This window comes from Pelmatolapia mariae, linkage group LG1, assembly GCF_036321145.2.
Source record: "Pelmatolapia mariae isolate MD_Pm_ZW linkage group LG1, Pm_UMD_F_2, whole genome shotgun sequence".
In the NCBI taxonomy this organism is placed as follows: Eukaryota; Metazoa; Chordata; class Actinopteri; order Cichliformes; family Cichlidae; genus Pelmatolapia; species Pelmatolapia mariae.
In genome coordinates, this window is record NC_086227.1 from 35209826 (window position 1) to 35230000 (window position 20175).

Consider the following 20175-nt stretch of genomic DNA (forward strand, 5'->3'; position numbering starts at 1 on the left):
ATACGCAGGTATCCAGAGGAAACCGGTTTCTTTAGCTTTAAATGGACATTCTAGCTTCATGGAGGATTTCAGCTGCTTACCAGTTCACAGCCTCTTTTGTTTTATTTTTGTTTCACAACGCATTAAATGTTTTGAGTGAGTAACAGGTCTGGACTTAAGGCAGGGCAGTTTAAAACCAGCATTACATGTGTGATGTATTACAGCCTTCTGTTTCTGATTCTGGTAAATAATGCTCCTATTTATAATAATTCAAGACATTTCTACTTGAATTATCATGTAGGTGAGTATCAGGTGAGTATCATTTCAACTTTGTGGTTTGGTCTCTTTTAACATAGAACAAAATGAAGAAAAAATATTCTCTGGAGGAGAATGGCACTCAAGGACTCTCCTTTGTAAGTACTAAACAAACAGCAAATTTTACATGTTGCTTTTATTTCCTGACATATTTTCCATCATCCACATCCTGCTTTCTTTTTAGATGCTTAGCTAATTTCAGACATTTAGCTATTGACTAAGGCACAACCTCAGTCTTTCATCCACTCTGCCTTTTTTACTGATTGTCTTATACTTTCTTTTTGCTTTTTTGACTGTTTAGGCAGACGATGGTGTCCGGTGGCGAACTGGATCTGAGATCATCAATCCAGATGATCCTTGTGTGCACAACTATGAAATGGATCACCCTTCCTCATTTAGGAAATATCAGCAGAGCTTGCAGATGCTCAAGCCCTTGCGTTTTTCCTCACCGCAGTCAGTGTCAATGCCATACTTTATCGTTTAGATGAACTTAGATAATATTTGATGGATAGTTATTTGTTTCCATATAAATACTTTATACTTGGAAATGTATTAATGCCCTCCTTTCACATAACATTTTATGTCTGCTTTATATTTAGGCCCCACCCTGTGGACAATGCAGGTTTCCTGTCCTTCATGACTTTTGCCTGGATGACCCCCATGATGTGGTCCATTTTTAGGAATAAGCTGGACATCTCCGAGCTAAAGTTGTCTCCTTTTGATATTGCTGACACCAGTGCACAAAGGTCTTTTCTCTTCATATTATATTCAGATTTAAACGCAACATATCCAAAAATGAGTCAGGCGGATCACAGTCAAAATCCAAAGACATAGTGACAGTTGGAAAAGTACTTGAAATTTACTAAGTACCTATAATATTTCAAAGAAAAAAAACAGACTGCTGGGTGAGTAGGTCCTGATTGTAAGTGTCTTGCAGGTTTCAGAGAATCTGGGATGAAGAAGTGGCAAAGAGGGGTCTGGAAAAAGCCTCACTGGTTCGTGTGGCCTTTCACTTTCAACAAACCAGGCTGATTGTTTCTGTCATTATTGGTATTCTTGCCATGGTTTCAGCATTTTTGGGCCCGGTGAGTCATCATCTCTGTGTTTCATGTTCTTAAATATTAAAACATGAACAATCCCAGCTGTATACAGCGGAAAACAATTTTGTCCAAAGGCGTTTCTGTCATTTCTAAATGTCACATCTGAGCAATTTAGAGAGGAACCATCTCATCAAGTCCCACAGGGTTAAACGTATACCTACAAGCCTAAATATATACTTACACTTACACTACTTACACTAATTTTTTACACCTCAGCTAGATGCTTTTGGTAGCCATCACCAAACTTCAACACTTTTCTTCGCAGAACTAGTACAGTTCATTTAAATTGGTTGATTTTCTGGCACAGACCCAGATCATTGTCCTGTTAAAAAAAACAAAAAACAACTTTGTCCAAGTTTTTACCATGTATCTGTTAAGATGAAGTTGAAAAATTTGGAGATAGTTCTCCTGCTCCATTATTCCATCCACTCTGTACATTGTGCAGGGAAACAGCTTCATAGCATTATGCCTCCATTGCCTTGCTTGACAGCTGGTACAGTGTTCTTAGCTTTGAGAGTTTCTGCTTTACTCCTCTAAATGTATCTCTTGTTATTGTGGCCAAATAGCTCAGTCTTGCTCTTGTCTGACCGTTTAACTTTTTCATGGATGGCATTCGACTTGTCCATGTGGGCAGCTGCAAATTTCAGTCGAACCTGAATGTGTCGATTTTGCAGCAGGGTCTTCGTTCTTTCTCTGCACCCTCTCAGTCCATGGTAATATGTAATTTGATCTTAAAGATTCATGTTATTTAAGTGTCACTAACCATTTTCTCCCTGTTCTTTCAGGCTGTTCTGATCAGCATGATCTTGAATTATATTGAGAAGTCAGTGTCCAACACAGTGTCCTATGGTGTTGGTTTGTCCCTTGGTCTGTTCACCACAGAATGTTTTAAAGCTCTCCTAATATCCTTGCTGTGGGCAATAAACCTGCGCACAGCAGTGAGACTGAAAGGGGCTTTCTCTACAGTGGCTTTTCAGAAAATCATATCGCTGCGGGTATACAGCGGTGTTTCAATGGGAGAGGTAAAGACTAGTTCTCACTTCTGTGGTAAATGCAATATAGCCACATTTGTCTGAGAAAGTTTTAATGCTCTTGTAATTTATTCTAAAATAATTTTATCCACTTGTACCATATTCTTACAACTGATATCCTACAGAAGCCAGTGTAACAAAAATATGCTAATGCCTTTTTTTAGCAAAGATTTCATTTTTGCTTTAAAAAACTTTGACATTGCTTTCACCCACGCTGTAGTGGAACAAACTTGGATGTGTGGTGCTGTTTGTGTCCATGGTAGACATTAGTGGACTCGATGTAATGTCTGCTATAGACATCTGTGAGCATGAAAAGCGACCCTTATTCTTCTTTGTTGCTATATTCTATCTTGAGTGAGCATGCTTTATATTTTGACGTGTATACATATGTTTTACATGTTTTTAATATCTCATGTATTCTTCTTTCTATCCCTCCATAAAGTATTATAAATTATCTTGTGAGTCAATAGTGCTACAAATAATTTGAACTTGTTTTGACATAAGAGAAATTTGTTTTGATGCAATTCCTAATTAACTTTTCTTCATATCTTTCTGCTGCCTAGATGATTAACGTTTTGACCAGTGATGGCCACAGAATGTTCGAGGCTGTACTGTTTGGGAGCTTTGTGCTGTCCAGCCCAGTGCTCTTTGTTTTGTGTATTGTCTACGCATGCTACATTCTGGGCTACACCGCACTGACTGGAGTCCTCACATACCTGATTTTTGTCCCTGTACAGGTCTGTGTATATTTCACATAAATCTGACATATTTTCACATTAGAAGCTGTGAAAAGAAAGTTGGTTCTTATTTTAACTGAAAATAGTGGAAAGTTAGCAAATCCAAATTTTGGAAATTGTATGCTTATATGCTATATTTTCGAATTTGATGTTAGCAACAGAAATGATTTTAACCTTAATGTGGTAAAGGATTTGTATATTCCTGGGAGCTGTGTTGTTCAGGACAATATGTTCTTGTAGAATTTCTCACTACAATTCTGACCCAGGAAAAGGGAAAAACAAGGGCTCAATTATAAGTCCTAATGTACTGCCTAGGGAAAAGCTTTTGCACCTTGTGCATAGTGATAGTGTAGAGAGGCAAAATTACATGAATTACATCATTGTTCAAAAATGTTTGGCCTATTTGTGGCTAGGGTCCTGGAAGAGGTTCCCTGTGGAGACTCCATAGTTCTTTAGGAAGCTTGATCAGGGGGAGGTGTTTGTTTTTATGCCAGCAACTCTTTTTTGCTAGCATAAAATTATTAATCTCTAAAACCTAATACTGACCAATAATGAAATATAAGTATGTGTTTAATATGAGGTAATGAAAAATAATGGCAAATACTAATGTTGCAATCTGATTTTATACAAAAAACAAACAAACACAAATAATAATAAAAAAAACTGCACAACTGAAGTTTGTAATAATAATATAATAATAACAATAAAAATAAGAATAAGAACAATAATAACAAAATATTATATCACAAAACTTGAGGCATATAGAACAGTATGTTTTACCTTTCTATAAACTCATTTCCTTGTTTAGTAAGCTGCTAATATTGCAAAACTGTGATTTTTCTGTGTTTTTCTTATATTATTCCAAATATATTACTTTGCTGCTTATTAACTTTAGTCACTCGCAATGTATTTTTCTTCATTTTTGTAGATTTCCTCGGCCAAGCTCATAAATAAATTCAGATGGAAGTCCTTATTGATAACCGACAGCAGAGTTCGCACAATGAATGAGATTCTCAACAGTATAAAGCTAATCAAGATGTACGCGTGGGAAGATTCTTTTGAGAAGACGATTGCAGGTATGTCAAGCTGTTTCATGTTGATATTTTTTTAACCAGTATGTCAAATATCAAGGAAATTATTCATACACATCAATTTGTTTAAACACAAAATCAACAAACATATAGTCACAATGGTATGTATGGGCATCCTTATGTACAGTTGTGATCAGAAGTCCAGATGCTTTTGGTCACCATCATCAAGCCTAGCCCCAAGAGGGTTGAGGTTAGGGCTTTCAGAAGACCAGTCCAGAAGCTTAATGTTAGTCTAATTTATCCATTGCAAAGCCAATTTTGTGCCAAAGTGGAAGAATTTGGAGGTACCACTGGCCACAAAAGAACCCCAGGCAATGATGCTTTACAGCTCGTAATATTATCTTAGGTTTAAAAGCCTCATCTTTACTTTGTCCATGGTATCTCTTATCACCATGGACAAATAACTCAATCTTTGTCTTGTCTGACCATAAAACCTTTTTTCCAGAGGGCATTTGGCTTGTCCATGTGCAAATTTCAGTGAAGTCTGAAGGTGCTGATTTTGAAGCAGGTGCTTCTTTCTTGGTTGGCAGCCTCTCAGTCCATGGAAATATAACTCACTTCACTGTGAACACTGATGTCGATGTTCTTGTACTTAGAATTGTTTGAACTGATGATCTTGGAATCTGCATCTTGTGTAAATTAATACTTCTCTTTCTGAGATCTTCACTGAGTTGTTTCTCTTCCTCATTGTTCTGAGTATTGGTCCATCCAATGATTGTTGTTAATGAAATCCTTTTTATGCTGGCAAAAAGAACCTAAAAGTTGCCATTAATCATTATCACTAACGAGATAATAATAGGTTTTGGTCCAGTCAAGTGAAAACACATTGTAGAACCATCAACACCACTTAATAAAAGATTTAAGTGAATACATATTTGAGCCTGTATGTATCATTTTGAGACTGTATGGATAAGCTTTACCATCATTACATCCCAAAGACAGAACTGTTTAAATAAATAGTTAAAGCCCAAAATTACAATGACATTCATGAGTGTATGTAAACTTCCGACCACAACTACAGATCTATAATGAGTAAGGTGACCTCATGTCTAACTAATGCATACACTTTTATGTACCTCTCACAAGAATATCTATTTGTTAGACTCCCTTCATTACAAGTTGAAGCAGTCATCTGCCTCTAAAACATTCAGTTGTCCGTGAGAACATCTTGAACTCTCACTTCAATTTACCTTGAACTTTTATGGACATTTATTGGCTTGCTGCCAAATCTGGGACATGTGTTCTCATTTTCCTATGACAAGTAAAGTGCATGTGGGAATATGATAGGCTTTAGTATCTTATGATCTTGTTAACTTTCTTATCAACACTGTGAGGTCTAGGTCTTCAGTCTGCACTCTTGGTAGTTTCTTGAATAAAAAATGATCATAATGTAGTCATCTGAATACCTTATTGCTCATTACTAAGGTGCTCACTAAAGAACTACAGTAAAAAAAATGTAGGTCACTAAAGATAAAGTTAACTAATGAAAAACTTTTAATTCTTACAGGCTTAAGGAAAAATGAAAAGAAACAACTACAGAAGGTCAGTTATGTCCAGAATCTTAATACAAGCATCACCAGCATCATCCCCACCATTGCCACTGTCCTCACCTTTCTGGTTCACACTTTGTTGGGGTTACCTCTCAGCACTTCTGATGTGAGTACTACAACAGTATACTAAAACTGTACAGGCGGAAAAACACCTTTAACTAACATGTCAACTTAAAGTAACAAGCCTGTATGCAGTTCTGAATCTCACACTGTTTGGATATGAGTCATAAGATAATGAAATACAGGTTTATTACATTCCTTTAATTGTAATTGTGCTAAACCAGATTGCTGTGGCCCATTTAATATCAACATGATTTGTTTGCATTCCATAATCATATATAGTGTTTTAACATAATTCTTTGTTTTTACTAGGCTTTTACCACAATTGCCATCTTCAACTGCATGAGGTTCTCCCTCGCTATCCTGCCCTTGTCTGTGAAGGCCACAGCTGAGGCTGCTGTAGCACTAAAACGATTAAGGGTAAATTATTCGTTTTGTGCCCCCTGCAACTGTTAACAATTCATGTAGTGACTCTATTGTGCTTTTTGTGTCTTTTGTCATATATATTCTTACACTGATGCATGCTCATATGAACACACTTTCAAATAATGAAGTCAGCATATGTACAAGCGAGCCAAAACCTCACAATTCAGACGTTTCTAAATCACAGTTTGATTTTTTTTGTACTGCTGGCTGCCAGTGGCAGATGCTATGCATGATAAGGTCATCTCAGGTACACATCTTTAAATATAAGATATATTGTCAACCTGCATCACAAATCTGGTTTTAACGCTGCTTTGATTCCTGTCTTACTTTTACCCTTGCTTTTGTCACACCTTGTGTCTGACTTTCATTCAGAAATATCAGCAGAAAAACACAGATAAGCTTGTAAATGCTGTGTGTTGTTATTTCAGAAAATTTTGCTGATCCAGAATCCTGAGCCCTACCTGATGAAAAAGGTGGATAGTGACTCAGCTATAGTGATGGAAAATGCTACATTTTCCTGGACCAGACCTGAAAGCCAGTCTGGCCCCCCACCCAGCACAGCCAACGGAGTGTCAGAACACAAGACAGCTGAGACTGAATCCTCATCAGCATTGAAAAACATCTCCTTCACACTGCCTAAGGTGTGATTCAATTCTGATAATGATATCTCAGGTTATCGGCATTCTATTAAAAGTAAACTAATTGTCTCTGGTATTTCCCGAAGGGCAACCTGCTCGGTGTCTGTGGGAATGTGGGGAGTGGAAAGACATCACTGATTTCCAGCATTTTGGAACAGGTTGCTTTCTCTTTTGTGTTTTTGTCCCTTTCTGTTATTTTGTATCGTTTCTTTATAGTTTTCTTTTATTTATTTTTTGTTCACTCTTTCGTTATTTGCATGTGTTGAGAAGTAACTTTGAGGATTCGGTGAATGTAGACAGTGAGAGAAACAGGAGGACTTTTGGAGGAAAGTTTGTGAATCAGGAAGTGCGGAGGATTAGTAAGGAGCAGGTGAGGGCAGCTATGAAGAGGATGAAGACTGGAAAGGCATTTATGACCAGGGCAAGGGTGATGTGCAAAAGTGTAATAACTTTTTTCTTCTTTTTGTTTTGTTAGCTTGAAGAGACTTTATTAGGCAAAACTTGTGCTAATGCTACTAGGATTCAGCTAATATCTGTTATAGAAATTCAGTCGATTAAATAAAATAAGTCCCACTACTGGAGTTCATTTGAGAGGTTTATTCTCTCATGAAGGAATTCAGTCAGTACAAGGCATGCAGGATTGAAGTGAGGAATTCTCTGGAACAGGGGAAGCAGACCCTACCTGTATAGGTTGTTACCCTGTTGCAAGACAGAAAACTAGTCACCCTACACAGGTCAAACATAGTTCAACAGGATATATGTAGCAAATAAGCTAAACAAGTCTTATCAATCCAGAGACCGGAAGCAGGGCACTGTCTGAGTTGGGGAAATTCTGCATGCTTGCACTTCCACTTCATGCAGGGGTCAAGGGGTTAAGCTGTATCTTAGTATATAACAAAACAATCTTCTACATATCTTATCTGCATAACACCCGTGTAGAAGGAAGCTGTTACAGTTTGTTTGCAAACATAGTAGTAATCTCCCACTTTATCACTCTCTGCCATCTACATAATTCTGAAGATTAAGTTTTTGAGTCATACCATGAAGCTACAGGAAAAAATTGTTGAAGGTAGGTTAGTAAGAAAGGTGAGCAGCACGATGGCTCCATGCCAAGAAAGAGCATTATAGATTTGATGTTTGCTTTGAGATTGTTAACCGAGAAGTAGAGAGAAGGAGTTGCACTGTGCCTTTATGTGAATCTAGAAAAAGTTTATGGTAGGGTGTCAAAAGACAAACTGTGGTGCTGCACTTCTCTCAGTAGCAGAGAAGTATGTTAGGGTGGTGCAAGACATGTATGAGGACAACGAGACAGTTGTGAGGTGTGTGGTAGGAGTGAAAATGGGATTATATCAATGAGTGGCTCTGAGCCTCTTCTTCTTTGCAGTGGTGATGGATAGGCTGATAGAAAAGGTCAGGCAGAAGTCTCTGTGGACTAGGATGTATGCAGATGATACTGTGATCTTAATTAAGAGTGTGGAGCAGGTGGAAGTACACACTGGAGAGAAAAGGGATGAAAGTCAATACATATATATGAATAGGGCATACGATCAGCCGTGGCAAGGTCTAACAAGAGACGGAGGAGGAGAAAGAAGAAGTTTTTACTATTTCTAACCGTACATGAAATGTCCAGTAAATATAGCTTTTCTGTCTCCTTGATTTTATCTTTTAGATGCACCTTCTTCAGGGCTCCATCACAGCTGATGGGACATTTGCTTACGTCTCCCAACAGGCCTGGATTTTTCATGGAACTGTTCAAGAAAATATCCTCATGGGGGAACCTTTTGACCAAACCAAGTAATTGATAATTTAACATACATCAGCCCTCGTCACTATTTTTGAGTAGCTAAGTCTTGAATATGAAAAGAACAGGTATTATTATAAAATAAGGAGATTTTATTTGGGGCAATATGTTTTTAATTACTGCACCAACCAAGACTATGAAAATGAGGGCAAGCGTTTTAGATTTGACCATATATTCCCTGTGACTTTACCTTACCTGAAAAATGTTCAACTAGGAGAAAGTTCATCTTATCTATGTGAATTTGCATCTGATAAGAATATAATAAAGGTGGAGGTCATCTTCATTATCTGATAGGGTTACAATAGGAAGTTCAATTTAGTGATGGTGAGAAGGGAAACTTGCTGACCTCTGTAGTATAGACTTAACAGAAAGTGAAAGGGCCCTTTCATAACCTCTCATAAACCACCAGGCACCATATGTCTGAGCAAATTAAATGAATGCTTTTTCAAAGAAAAGTTTTCCAGAGACCAGTGCTTATCCTGATTACATATGTTATTAGACTCATTGGATTTTTGGAATTATTTAAATGGTTCTGTTCGATACACTATATTTCTCTCAATCAGGGCACTATCTTACATTGTCACTCCACAGATATGACAGGGTTGTGGATGTCTGTAGCCTCAGAGCTGACCTGAAGATTCTGCCATTCGGTGACCAAACTGAGGTAGGTGCTCCCTCTTTAAACTGTCAAAGAAATTCATTGAAAGTCCTTATCTGCATAAACAAGTATCTGCTAGATAAGTAGAAAAAAAGCCTTGTGTCATGTGTCCTAGTCGTTTAAACATACAATTCAACAAAGTCCAAAATAAATAATGAGCTATTTGAAGTTAAACAAACTGTAACAACCATATCTCCCCTCCAGCAACTACTATGTGAAGATAAAGGAGGGTATATTGAGACAGAATAATGCTATAGTGTTGTATGGAATAAATGCACTAGTATAATGTAATGAATTACAATATTTAAAATATAATACCATCTCTTCCATAAAGATTGAGTAAATTTCTGGATTGTATTAAATCTGACTGATATTTTGTCAGATTGGGGAGCGGGGGCTTAATCTGTCAGGGGGACAGAAGCAGAGGATCAGCCTGGCCAGAGCAGTCTACTCCAACAAGGACATCTTTCTCCTTGACGATCCTCTATCTGCTGTTGACGCTCATGTGGGGAAACATATTTTTGAAGAATGCATAAAGAAGGAGCTCCAAGGAAAATCTGTCATACTGGTTACACACCAGCTCCAGGTAAGAACACTGTTTCATTCTTTAGTGCTTTCACTAAAGAATAACACTAAATGACAAGAACAACTGATATAAGCAGTTTCCTGACCATATATATTGTAATTTTACAGTCAGAGGCCACGTCTTACCATGACAGGAAGAATAGAAAAACATCCGTTAATGCTTTATAAAAATCACTATATTCCACTTTGTTAATCTGCATAAAAACCAAAGTGAAAAATTAACCAGGTTACTTGATGGGTCATAGCTTGGCCTGAGCCTCTGAAATCTGGAAATCAGATTTCATGAATATGAATATGCATATTCATGAAATTAATATGCATATTGTCTAAAATTGTATTTTTAAATATGACATTTTGGACAAATTCAGTCAAATCTGAAAAAACCTAGAGGGCATTCTTGGCTAACAGTTTACCTACTAATCATAAGTCACTAATCTGAGGAAGAGTATTTGGTTGGTTCTCTTACCCGTGAGTTCTAAGCCATTTCGTAAGTCACGCTACTGGAGATAAGAACATCTGTCAAATGAGATAAATGTGTACGTACATGTGATTATAGTTTTGAACAGCTCTGACGACACTGTAGATTTTGTTGCCACAGTTGTTCTCACTTATGCTTGCTAGTATTTGGAGTTCTGTGATGACATCCTGGTTCTGGATGACGGGGAGATCAGGGAGGCCGGAAACCACCAAACCTTGATGAACGCCAGCGGACGCTATGCTCAGCTCATCACCAATTACCAGATGGAACAGTCCAAAGTAAGTATACCCTAAATTAAAAGCATACATCTTGTACCTCTTCTATTTTTATCTTTGATTCTTATTATTATGTTCCTGCAAACCACCTCACCTGTTCTTTATTGTTTTATTATGTCAAAAACAATAAACTTAATGATCAGTTGTAAAGCAAGGTACAAATCATTCCATTCGTGGTTATAAATTTGTACGGGCTGGGCTGTAATGCTGTGTTCCTGATATTCTTGCTTGTCAGACTCAGAATGAGGAGAGAGAGGAAGAGGAGGATTTATCATCCCAAGATGCCGCTGAGTTGAAAGAGGTTGGGCTCAAACATCGTGCAGACAGTGGGATAGCAAACCCTGGTATAAAAACTAGGAAGAAAATCATTTTAATAATTTGAACTTTTTGGGTGTTTTTGAATTCATGACAGACTTTACATGTTTTAGTAGTGGTGCTTTTTTGAATAAGGTGGGATTTTTGTTTGTTTTTTTTTCACTATCCAGAGACCAGTGTTCAGGGGGATGACGCTGACACTTTCTAAATGTTGCTGTGCCAACGCACATGCAGTGTTGACACATCAGTACTTTTGTTTGTTAAAGAGCAACTGTACAACCCTGGCCTTGTAAAGTAATAACAGACAGGGCAGCAAACTTGTAGTCCTGGCTGTTTTTGCTATATACCCATGTTATTTTTCTCTAACTAAACACCAGCAAAGTTCTTGTGTCGTCATAATTTTTCATGTTTTTTGAAAGTGTAATGTAGCACCAAAAATATGACCTGTGAAGGTCATGGCATAACATTACTATCATATTTATACGCATCAAAGCATTCAGTGACCTGCAATCAGGTCAGGATAGAAATGTTTGATCACAGTTGTATTATTTAAAGTGACTCTTCCCTCTATGGATACAATGTATACAAGTGATTAGTTTCCAGATTTCCTTCCTGTAGGGGTCTGTGGTTCAACTCTTTGTAGTTATGTCTTACAATATGTGGTCAATGATAATTTAAGTCAATTGTTGTGATTAGTAGAATGATAAAATTACTTCTGTGCTTCCTTTCAGCATTTGACATGTCAGATGAAAAGGATCATGAAACAACAGCTGAGCAAAAGCGTAAGTCTTTAAAGCTCACTTAATTCTGAGTGTCATCCCACCATTTGTCAGCTGTTTCACTATTACATATTTAGTTGTTATGTGATGCCCTGTGTTACACCAAGCAATACTTTAGATTTTTTTAAAATCTTTTTTATAATGGAAATGCACATGTGATGCATGTCAATGCAAATGGAAGTCACTAATCCTGTTACGACTCTATTAAAATATTTTCCCTGTTTTAAGCTCCTGTCACGTCTGATGACCAGCTGGTCCGTCAAGAGTCCTCCACAGAGGGTGCTGTCTCCTTAAGAACCTACCACCGGTACTGTCAAGCAGCTGGAGGTCTGATACAACACACACATGCATTTACATGATTTTGAGCAGTAATGTACCAATATGTTCTTAATAGTTGTGCTGTAACTCTTTGCTACAGGCTACATTCTCGTCTTTCTCACTGTCCTGGGCATTGTCCTGATGATTGGATCCACAGCCTTCAGCAACTGGTGGCTCAGCTTCTGGCTTGGAAAGGGTAATGGGGTGAGAATCCTCTCTCTCTAGCACTCACACAAAAATAATCTCATCATGCATAAACAGCTTGGGTGAAATGACTATGAGCTCTCAGTCACTGTGTAGCCTTACACAAGTGAATCCAATAAAGATGATTACAAGCAACAGAAGGTACATTGTTTCAAGTAAGATTGTCCGTGTTAGCCATTCTCTTTAAAATTAGAGGGTTACAATGGACTTCAGGTAAAACCTTGAATTTTTGGCTTTTTCAGGCTATCTCAGCTTTTAAGTAAGAAATAAACATTTACTAGTGATGAGTTCAGGTGGTGGTCAAGTGAAGTCTGTGAGAGTTAGTGCTCTTTGGCCTTATTTGGTTTTGAGCAGTTCTTATTAAGCTCAGATTAATGGATGTGCTCATTATACTGCTGCAGTGTGAATCTTTTTACAGGGTCAAGCATACCTGTAAAGAACAGAGTACTAACGGAATGGTCTGGGCAGAACCAATGTGATGAAGAACATAATATTCCAGCTAGCACATTTCTTAGTGATACACTCTCGTATTATTCCAGCCTATCAGTACACAGAATACTGGCACATCTTAGTCTATCCATTATGCTTGTTTAGCTTGATTCTAAACCTAACCATGTCCTGGAACACTTGTTTAAAGTTGCGCTCCACCACCATTACTACACCACATTGTTCTTTAACAGTACTTTTGTATGCTGGAGTGTTCTTTATTTAGCAAATTCAGGATCTGGAAAGTAGTCTTCCTATTTCACGGTTAATGGAACTTTTTCAAAAACTTCCTGTTTTTGATGTAAAAAAAAAATATATATATAGTTTCCATGCACTGCTGTACATATTAGAAACCTGCTCTCTAGCTGTGGCTTGTCACTCAAGATGACAGTTCAAGAAAGACCCACCGAAATGATTGACACGCCAAGTCCACTCTCTCTCCACTAACAAAAGATATTTTGTCTGTTTTATCGCAGTCATCGACTAACCCAGGTTCAGATCCAGGTGACATCTCAAAAAATCCAGACCTGCACTATTACCAAACGATTTATGGTGTGATGACGCTCATCATGGTGGTACTTGCCCTCATCAAATGCTTCTTTTATACTTATGTCACCTTGAGGGCCTCCTGCAAACTCCACAATACAATGTTCAAGAAGGTACCCAGAAATAATCCCCAGTGTTTACCATCCAACATGACCAATTGAAACACAGATTAACTGCTCAATGATTCAAAGAATGATTATTTTTGTTGTTTGTATTTTCCTCTCACAGATTATTGCCAGTCCAATGAGTTTCTTTGACACAACTCCAACGGGCCGAATTCTAAACCGTTTCTCTAAAGATCAAGAGGAGGTGGACACTGTGCTTCCTCTTCACATGGATCCTTTCCTGCAGTTTTGTCTTCTCGTCACATTCACAATTCTCATCATTGCATCCGTTTTTCCATACATGCTTGTGGCTGTAGTTATCATGGGAGCTTTGTTTACCCTCATTCTGTTGTGAGTTAAGTTTTAAAAATTGGCTTAGTGCGAGAGCAGATAGTTGTTTAAGGTACAGTTTGCTCAACATTTGTTTGAATTTATCTGCAGCCTATTCCAAAGGGGTATTCGTCATATGAAGAAGATGGAAAATATCAGCCGTTCTCCCTGTATCTCACTAACGACTTCTACACTGCAGGGCCTCAGCACCATCCATGCTTACAACACAAGAAACAGTCACATAGAAATGTAAGACACCAGAACTCCTTCACAGAAACAAATAAAAGTCTCTCTATTACTGGTCATAATAGTAAATAATGTGTTCTTCTGTAAATGATGTGTTCTTTGATCGGCGCGCTACAGGAGTGTGATCTCAACTCTCATCATGTCGTTGTGTCATATTGTAGGTTCAAGTCCCTGAATGACATCAACTCCAGTCACTTTTTATTGTTTCATTCTGGCACCCGATGGCTTTCTTTCTGGCTGGACTTCATGGCTGCTACTATGACCTTGCTGGTGTCTCTGTTTGTAGTGCTTAGCAGTAATGACTTTATCGCTCCATCCTTGAAAGGCCTGGCCATATCCTATACCATACAGGTAAATAAGGAGAGCAGAGTTATACATCTAAGTCATGTTGAAATGTGTGTTTGTGTTTTGTTAGAACTTTTGTGTGTTGTCCAGTTGACAGGCATGCTTCAATATGTAGTAAGACAGTCAACGGAAGTGGAAGCAAGGTTCAACTCAGTGGAGCGTCTGCAAGAATACATCATGGTCAGATTTCTCTCCGGAAACAATCCATCTTTCATGGTTTTGCCAAGACCAAACCCCAAATTCCCTCTGTTTGCCTCACCCAAAAAATAAACTTTTTTATTTGCAGGATTGTAAGTCTGAGGCCCCCAGGCATGTTAAAGAGGCTCAGATCCCACAGGACTGGCCTAGCAGTGGGGGCGTCTCCTTCAAAGACTATAAGATGAGGTACAGAGAGAATACACCAATCGTCCTAAACGGCCTTGATTTCCACATTCAACCTGGAGAGAAGCTGGGGATCGTGGGAAGGACTGGCTCTGGTAAGGCCCCGAATTTAGTAGCTATTACATTTTCTTAATTTTTATTCAGTGGGATTTTTGAAAAAAAAAATGATATGTTAATTAGAAATATTTAAATAATTAAGTTTGAAGCTGTCTCTGTCATATTTCCTGTTTTATAATTTGCTAATAGGTGACAAATCTGGACTGTAGGAAGACCAGTTTAGACCCATGTTTCTTTGAGTAGGTCGCCATGCTGTTTTTAGTTTAGCACTGTAGGAGTTTGATCTTTTATCAGTGGACGCACTAACAAAAAGTGCTTACTGACCTTGGTTGAAACTAGACTCAGAAAAACAAAATGTTTCTGATTCCATTTAGTGATGGTCTCCTTATTCCCAATCACTGATTAAGATGAAAGATAATTTGTTGTCTATCCATTAAAATGTATGCCTTTAAACATTCATGTGTTAAATCAAATCTGTTTTTATTTACATTTTACAGTTTCCTTTTTTTGGGAAACAGGGTTGTAATTATCATAGCAGTGAATTCCTAATTATTCCATAGTACAGATTACAATTTTAATCAGCTCTTCTCGACAGCTATAGTGTAATATTCAGCTACTCTGCTCTGTGCTTTGTGTCTGTAGGGAAATCCTCTTTAGGAGTAGCTCTATTCAGACTAGTAGAGCCTGCAGCAGGAACCATAAAGATAGATGGAGTTGATATTATGTCCATTGGCCTGCAGGATTTGCGCAGCAAGTTGTCCATCATCCCTCAGGACCCTGTGCTGTTCATCGGTACAGTAAGGTAGTGAACCAGAAATACAGAATCACACACTGATTTTAGTCCTGCATGTCAGTCACTAGATAAAGAGCTGTTTTTTCTACAGGTACAACCTAGACCCGTTTAATAACTACACTGATGAGGAGATTTGGGCAGCACTGGAGAAGACCTATATAAAGGACTCAGTATGTTATCAGTATTGTATAGTCTTATTGTTTTTTTTGCCACTCGCTTTTATCCAAGATTTTGCTTTGACAAAAACTAAAACCCACAACGCATAAGACTGCAGTCTCTGTGACACATGTCTGATTAGTATAGCCCTAAAAGAATATGGAATAGCCCTAGAGCCAAACATATATTTTATGTTCTTTTTTTTTTGACACATCCTATGTTCATGTTGTTCATGACGTTTATTTAGTTTTACTTCTGTTCTTTGTTTCCTTTAGTTAGCTCTCAGTTATTAGATTTTTAACAATTTTTCTGCCACTTGCCAGTATTGTTTACTCTCTGAATAGCTCTGCATATTTGCTTTATCTTTGCATTGAAAATTTGGAATTTGGACTTCTTTTTCCCCCAATGCCCTACATTTAGTTCACCTTCCTCTGTATACCATTATAGTACAATCTGTCCAGGCACACGTTTTTCCGCAGAGGAAAACAACTCTCTAGAAGTTATTAATGGCACCACTAATGTTGACTAATGTTGCTCTCATGCCGTGGACCTGGAAGTAATAAACCCTAAACATTTTTATTACAACAAGTTTGATAAGGTTCTGGCATGTCTAAATTCTTATCACAGAATACACTCAGGAATTCCTTTGTGGCAAAAATGAACTGTAGTAGTCCTTAATCCAAGACTAGCATGGGGGTTGCAAGCTATAAAGAGATAGCCAATCTCAGTGGCTCTCCAGCCTGAGGCACCGTCCCAGAATCTTTATGCTGCTCCTGTCTGACTGCAGATAGTCTATCCATATAAGAGTTCAAACTTTTGATTGCCTTGCCTTGCCTTGACTTAGACAAGGATTATAGGACTTTGTAGTTTATTTTGTGGGCTTTTTTGCTGTGACTATCCTCTTTCTGTTAGCCTGAGGGGTATGAATGGCAGCACCAAAATATGATTTTGTTCCATCAGATCTCCAAGCTGGAAGAAAGGCTACAGGCACCAGTGTTGGAAAATGGAGAGAACTTCTCTGTTGGTGAGAGACAACTGATGTGTATGGCTAGGGCTCTACTCCGTAACTCCAAGGTGTGTACACACATATGACACTTTCTTGATGATACTAAATTTAATTTGCATATTTAGTTTTATTGTTAATACACAGTTTATTGGCTGGGATACTGCTGCCACATTAGCTTGTGATGTCTCTACCAATATTTCCATTAATTAGTTTACCATTGTGTGCGTTCAAAGTGTATAATAACATAAGCACTGTAAACATTTTTGTATTTTATGACACTTTTGCCATCCTCTGTTTTCTTCTTTCTAACCACCATTACAATGGTTATTTTTTTGGCAGATTATTCTTTTAGACGAAGCCACAGCATCCATTGATTCAGAAACAGATGCTCTAATTCAAAACACCATCAAAGAGGCCTTCAAAGACTGCACCATGCTCACCATAGCGCATCGCATCAACACTGTTATGCATGCAGATCGTATTCTGGTCATGGACAATGGGCAGGTACCAAAAAAAAAAAAAAAATCACAAATGAACACAAATCAAAGATGATGTTTACACAATTGTAGGAGCCATATGAGTTGCTCTTTTTGTCTAAGTGGGTTGGTTTAAATGGACTCACTGTATTGGTGCACGGGTGTGGGGCGTGTCTCATGGGTGTGGTAGATAATAAATGTGGTTGCACTCACCTGTTCACAGCACCTGCTGTTGATGAGCAGAAAGGTAGGGTGAGCATGGGGCAAAACTTTCTGTTGACCGCAGCTTGAGCGCAGCTTGAATGATTTGGAAATAGTTTGACTGTTACTTGATGGTTTTGTGTATATTTGTGCATTAACTAATGCCATAGACAAGTTGTAGTTTGGCATAGTAGTTAGTGTAGCCATTGTGAGTTGCAGTCATTTGTTTGTGCAGTCTGTGCGCTTGTTTAATTGTTACTCCCATGTGCTGATTTGTATGTTGGACAGTTGCATGTGGAATAAAGGAGCAAATGTTACAGAAGTGTATTTTATGCGTTTATTGCTGCGCGTCATCTGTGTCCTCATGTTTAGCCTGCCGCGGCTGTAGGTTTGAGGAGCCGCAATAACAATCTTTAACTTAAACTCACTAAGTGTTCTGTTCGACAGGTGGCAGAACTAGACCATCCAGATGTGCTGAAGCAACGGCCAGACTCTCTGTTCTCATCACTCCTGACAGCTGCTAATACAGTAAACTCCTGAACAGAAGGACAACCAAAAAAACTGCTGTATAGTAGTCACTGGGCATGTCCATAACAGTTATCCATATACACAGCCATATCGAAGTCTGTACTGTGATACTACAATCTTTTCTGGTGTGCTTGTATGAGATGTAACTGAGCAGCAGAGATGGAAACTGATAACAGTGCTGGAAAGACAACATAACTATTTACAAAGTTCAAAAACTATGTATTTATCTCTCCTGTCTGCTGATACAAAAGAATGAGCACTGTACTCTACTGGGTTTCCCTTCATATTTCGTATAAGATGACTTCTTATGCACGTTATATTTTAGTTACGTTATGTATTTGCCAAATCTTTCTTTGCTGCCATTAAATGTAATTTAAATCTCCTGTTTTTTTTGTTTTTTTTATTTCATTGTTTTTTGTGAGACATTAAAAAAATGCATTGTAAATTTCAAAGTGTAGGTATATAAAAATGACCCTGATAAGATCTGTGCTAATAAATTACGTAAATTTGTATGTTTCAGTATTAATTGGTATTTTTAAAAAAGATAAATTATATATACTATATATAGCGAGATTACCTTTATTTTTTACAGGTTGTGGGGCTACGAGGGCACCAGCAACCCTATGCTGGATATGCAGTTAACAAACGTATGGATGTATAGTGGTTACAAGTAGTGCTGGGCGATATGGAAAAAATATTTATCACGATATGAATTATTTTATATCACGATAACGATATATATCACGATATACGACCTGACCTGTGGTCATCTGGAAAGTACGCAGTCTGTAAACAGCGAGTGCCGAGGGTGCAGTCTTTGTTTTGAGTTACCGTAAAGTATGTCGCAAATCCGGGTGCACGTACAGCAGCAAACCACGAGACGGAGTTTCTTTGCGAAAAATATCTTTTTTTTATACCATATTATTTACTTGCATAAAGTTAAGAGCATGTATAGTGAGAAGACAACACTAATATATTTGCCACAGGCTATTTAACCCTTTAAGACCTACCATAGAACCAAGTCTGCCAGAGCTTATCTTTATGTTTTTACATGCTGTAGTGCCATTTGTGGGAGTATTTCAAGTTTCCATATATCAATACAACCGTTATAGCCCAAATTTTAATAATGTGTATGCATTAAGTCCATAGTAACTACATAAATTGCAAAAACTTGTAGTGCAATAAACTACAAAAAAATTGAAAATCGTTTTTTTGTTTTTTACATATATTTCTAGTTTAAAAAAATTTAAGCGGTGTATCCCTCAAAACTGTAAATACAAAAGTTTCCAACCACGAGAAATTTATTTTGAGTGTCTTCATAGTTTTATTTTTGAGATACACTAATTTTTATATACTACAGGAAAAATGAAAATAATTATTATAATGCATCAAAATAAACTATTTCCAACAGTGTAATTTGAGTTCTAAGCATCCCAGAAACGATACAGAAAAACATAAAGTCAAACATGTCTTTTAAAAACACCAACATAGGCTTATAAGGCCCTTTCGCGAAAATGGCGTCACTTCCGGTTTCGGGCAGGTAATGGCGGATGTGCGATAGTTCGCGCTGACGTATATGCCAACGTAGGAAGTCTTATGAACGTCGGCAAAGCCTGTTTCTGGAATATTGTGTTTTTGTTGCTGCAAGTTTGGAATATTGTGTTTTTGTTGCTGCAAGTGCTTCTTATGCAATTTTTGCAAAGTTATATGTGGAAGGAAACCGTGACTTTGGACAAGCTAATGGCATAAGATGTAAGTACAACTCCGGTTTCACATGCAAAAAAAAAATTATTGCACTACCTTATGTGGTTCCAGTTCTACAGGGATTTAAAAATAGTTAGGTAAAACGGAGTGTACCTGCTCCGACCAGTTGTAAAGGGTTAATTATATATTTCATGTAATAATTTATAAAATTTGGGTTAGTACGATATAAACGATAGAAGACAAATGGCACGATAGACACTTTTCTATCGTCCACACGATATATATCGTCATATCGCCCAGCACTAGTTACAAGTGTATCTATATGCTGCCACCTGCTTGCTGCATCCTGCTGCATGTCACCAAAGCTGGTGCCCATCACTCAGCGAATGTAACTAAATAAATTGTAGTTTTGTTTCATGAGTGACAGTTGGTGACGTAGGACAGTTAAGAGATTTGTTGGTTTTATTATTTTTTTA

At 37.7% G+C, this 20175-nt stretch overlaps 1 protein-coding gene across 2 annotated transcripts; it reads left to right on the plus strand.

The window, feature by feature from the left end:
• The first annotated feature begins 341 nt into the window (after positions 1-341).
• On the plus strand, positions 342-18007 carry abcc12 (ATP-binding cassette, sub-family C (CFTR/MRP), member 12). 2 transcript variants are annotated; one of them, XM_063480067.1, is made up of 30 exons: positions 342-392; positions 596-747; positions 894-1040; positions 1232-1379; positions 2180-2416; positions 2989-3162; positions 4091-4238; positions 5761-5909; positions 6176-6283; positions 6718-6930; positions 7014-7085; positions 8597-8721; positions 9320-9392; positions 9769-9972; positions 10593-10727; positions 10960-11068; positions 11771-11821; positions 12047-12145; positions 12237-12340; positions 13303-13485; positions 13601-13827; positions 13918-14055; positions 14214-14403; positions 14488-14577; positions 14684-14873; positions 15478-15637; positions 15720-15798; positions 16745-16858; positions 17130-17294; positions 17915-18007. In XM_063480067.1, exons 1-30 carry the CDS (start codon positions 342-344, stop codon positions 18005-18007), a joined length of 4128 nt encoding a protein of 1375 aa, XP_063336137.1. The 2 variants fall into 2 exon arrangements, with proteins under 2 accessions (XP_063336137.1, XP_063336129.1); XM_063480059.1 differs by having other exon boundaries at positions 10975-11068; positions 13255-13485.
• The last annotated feature ends 2168 nt before the right edge of the window (positions 18008-20175 follow it).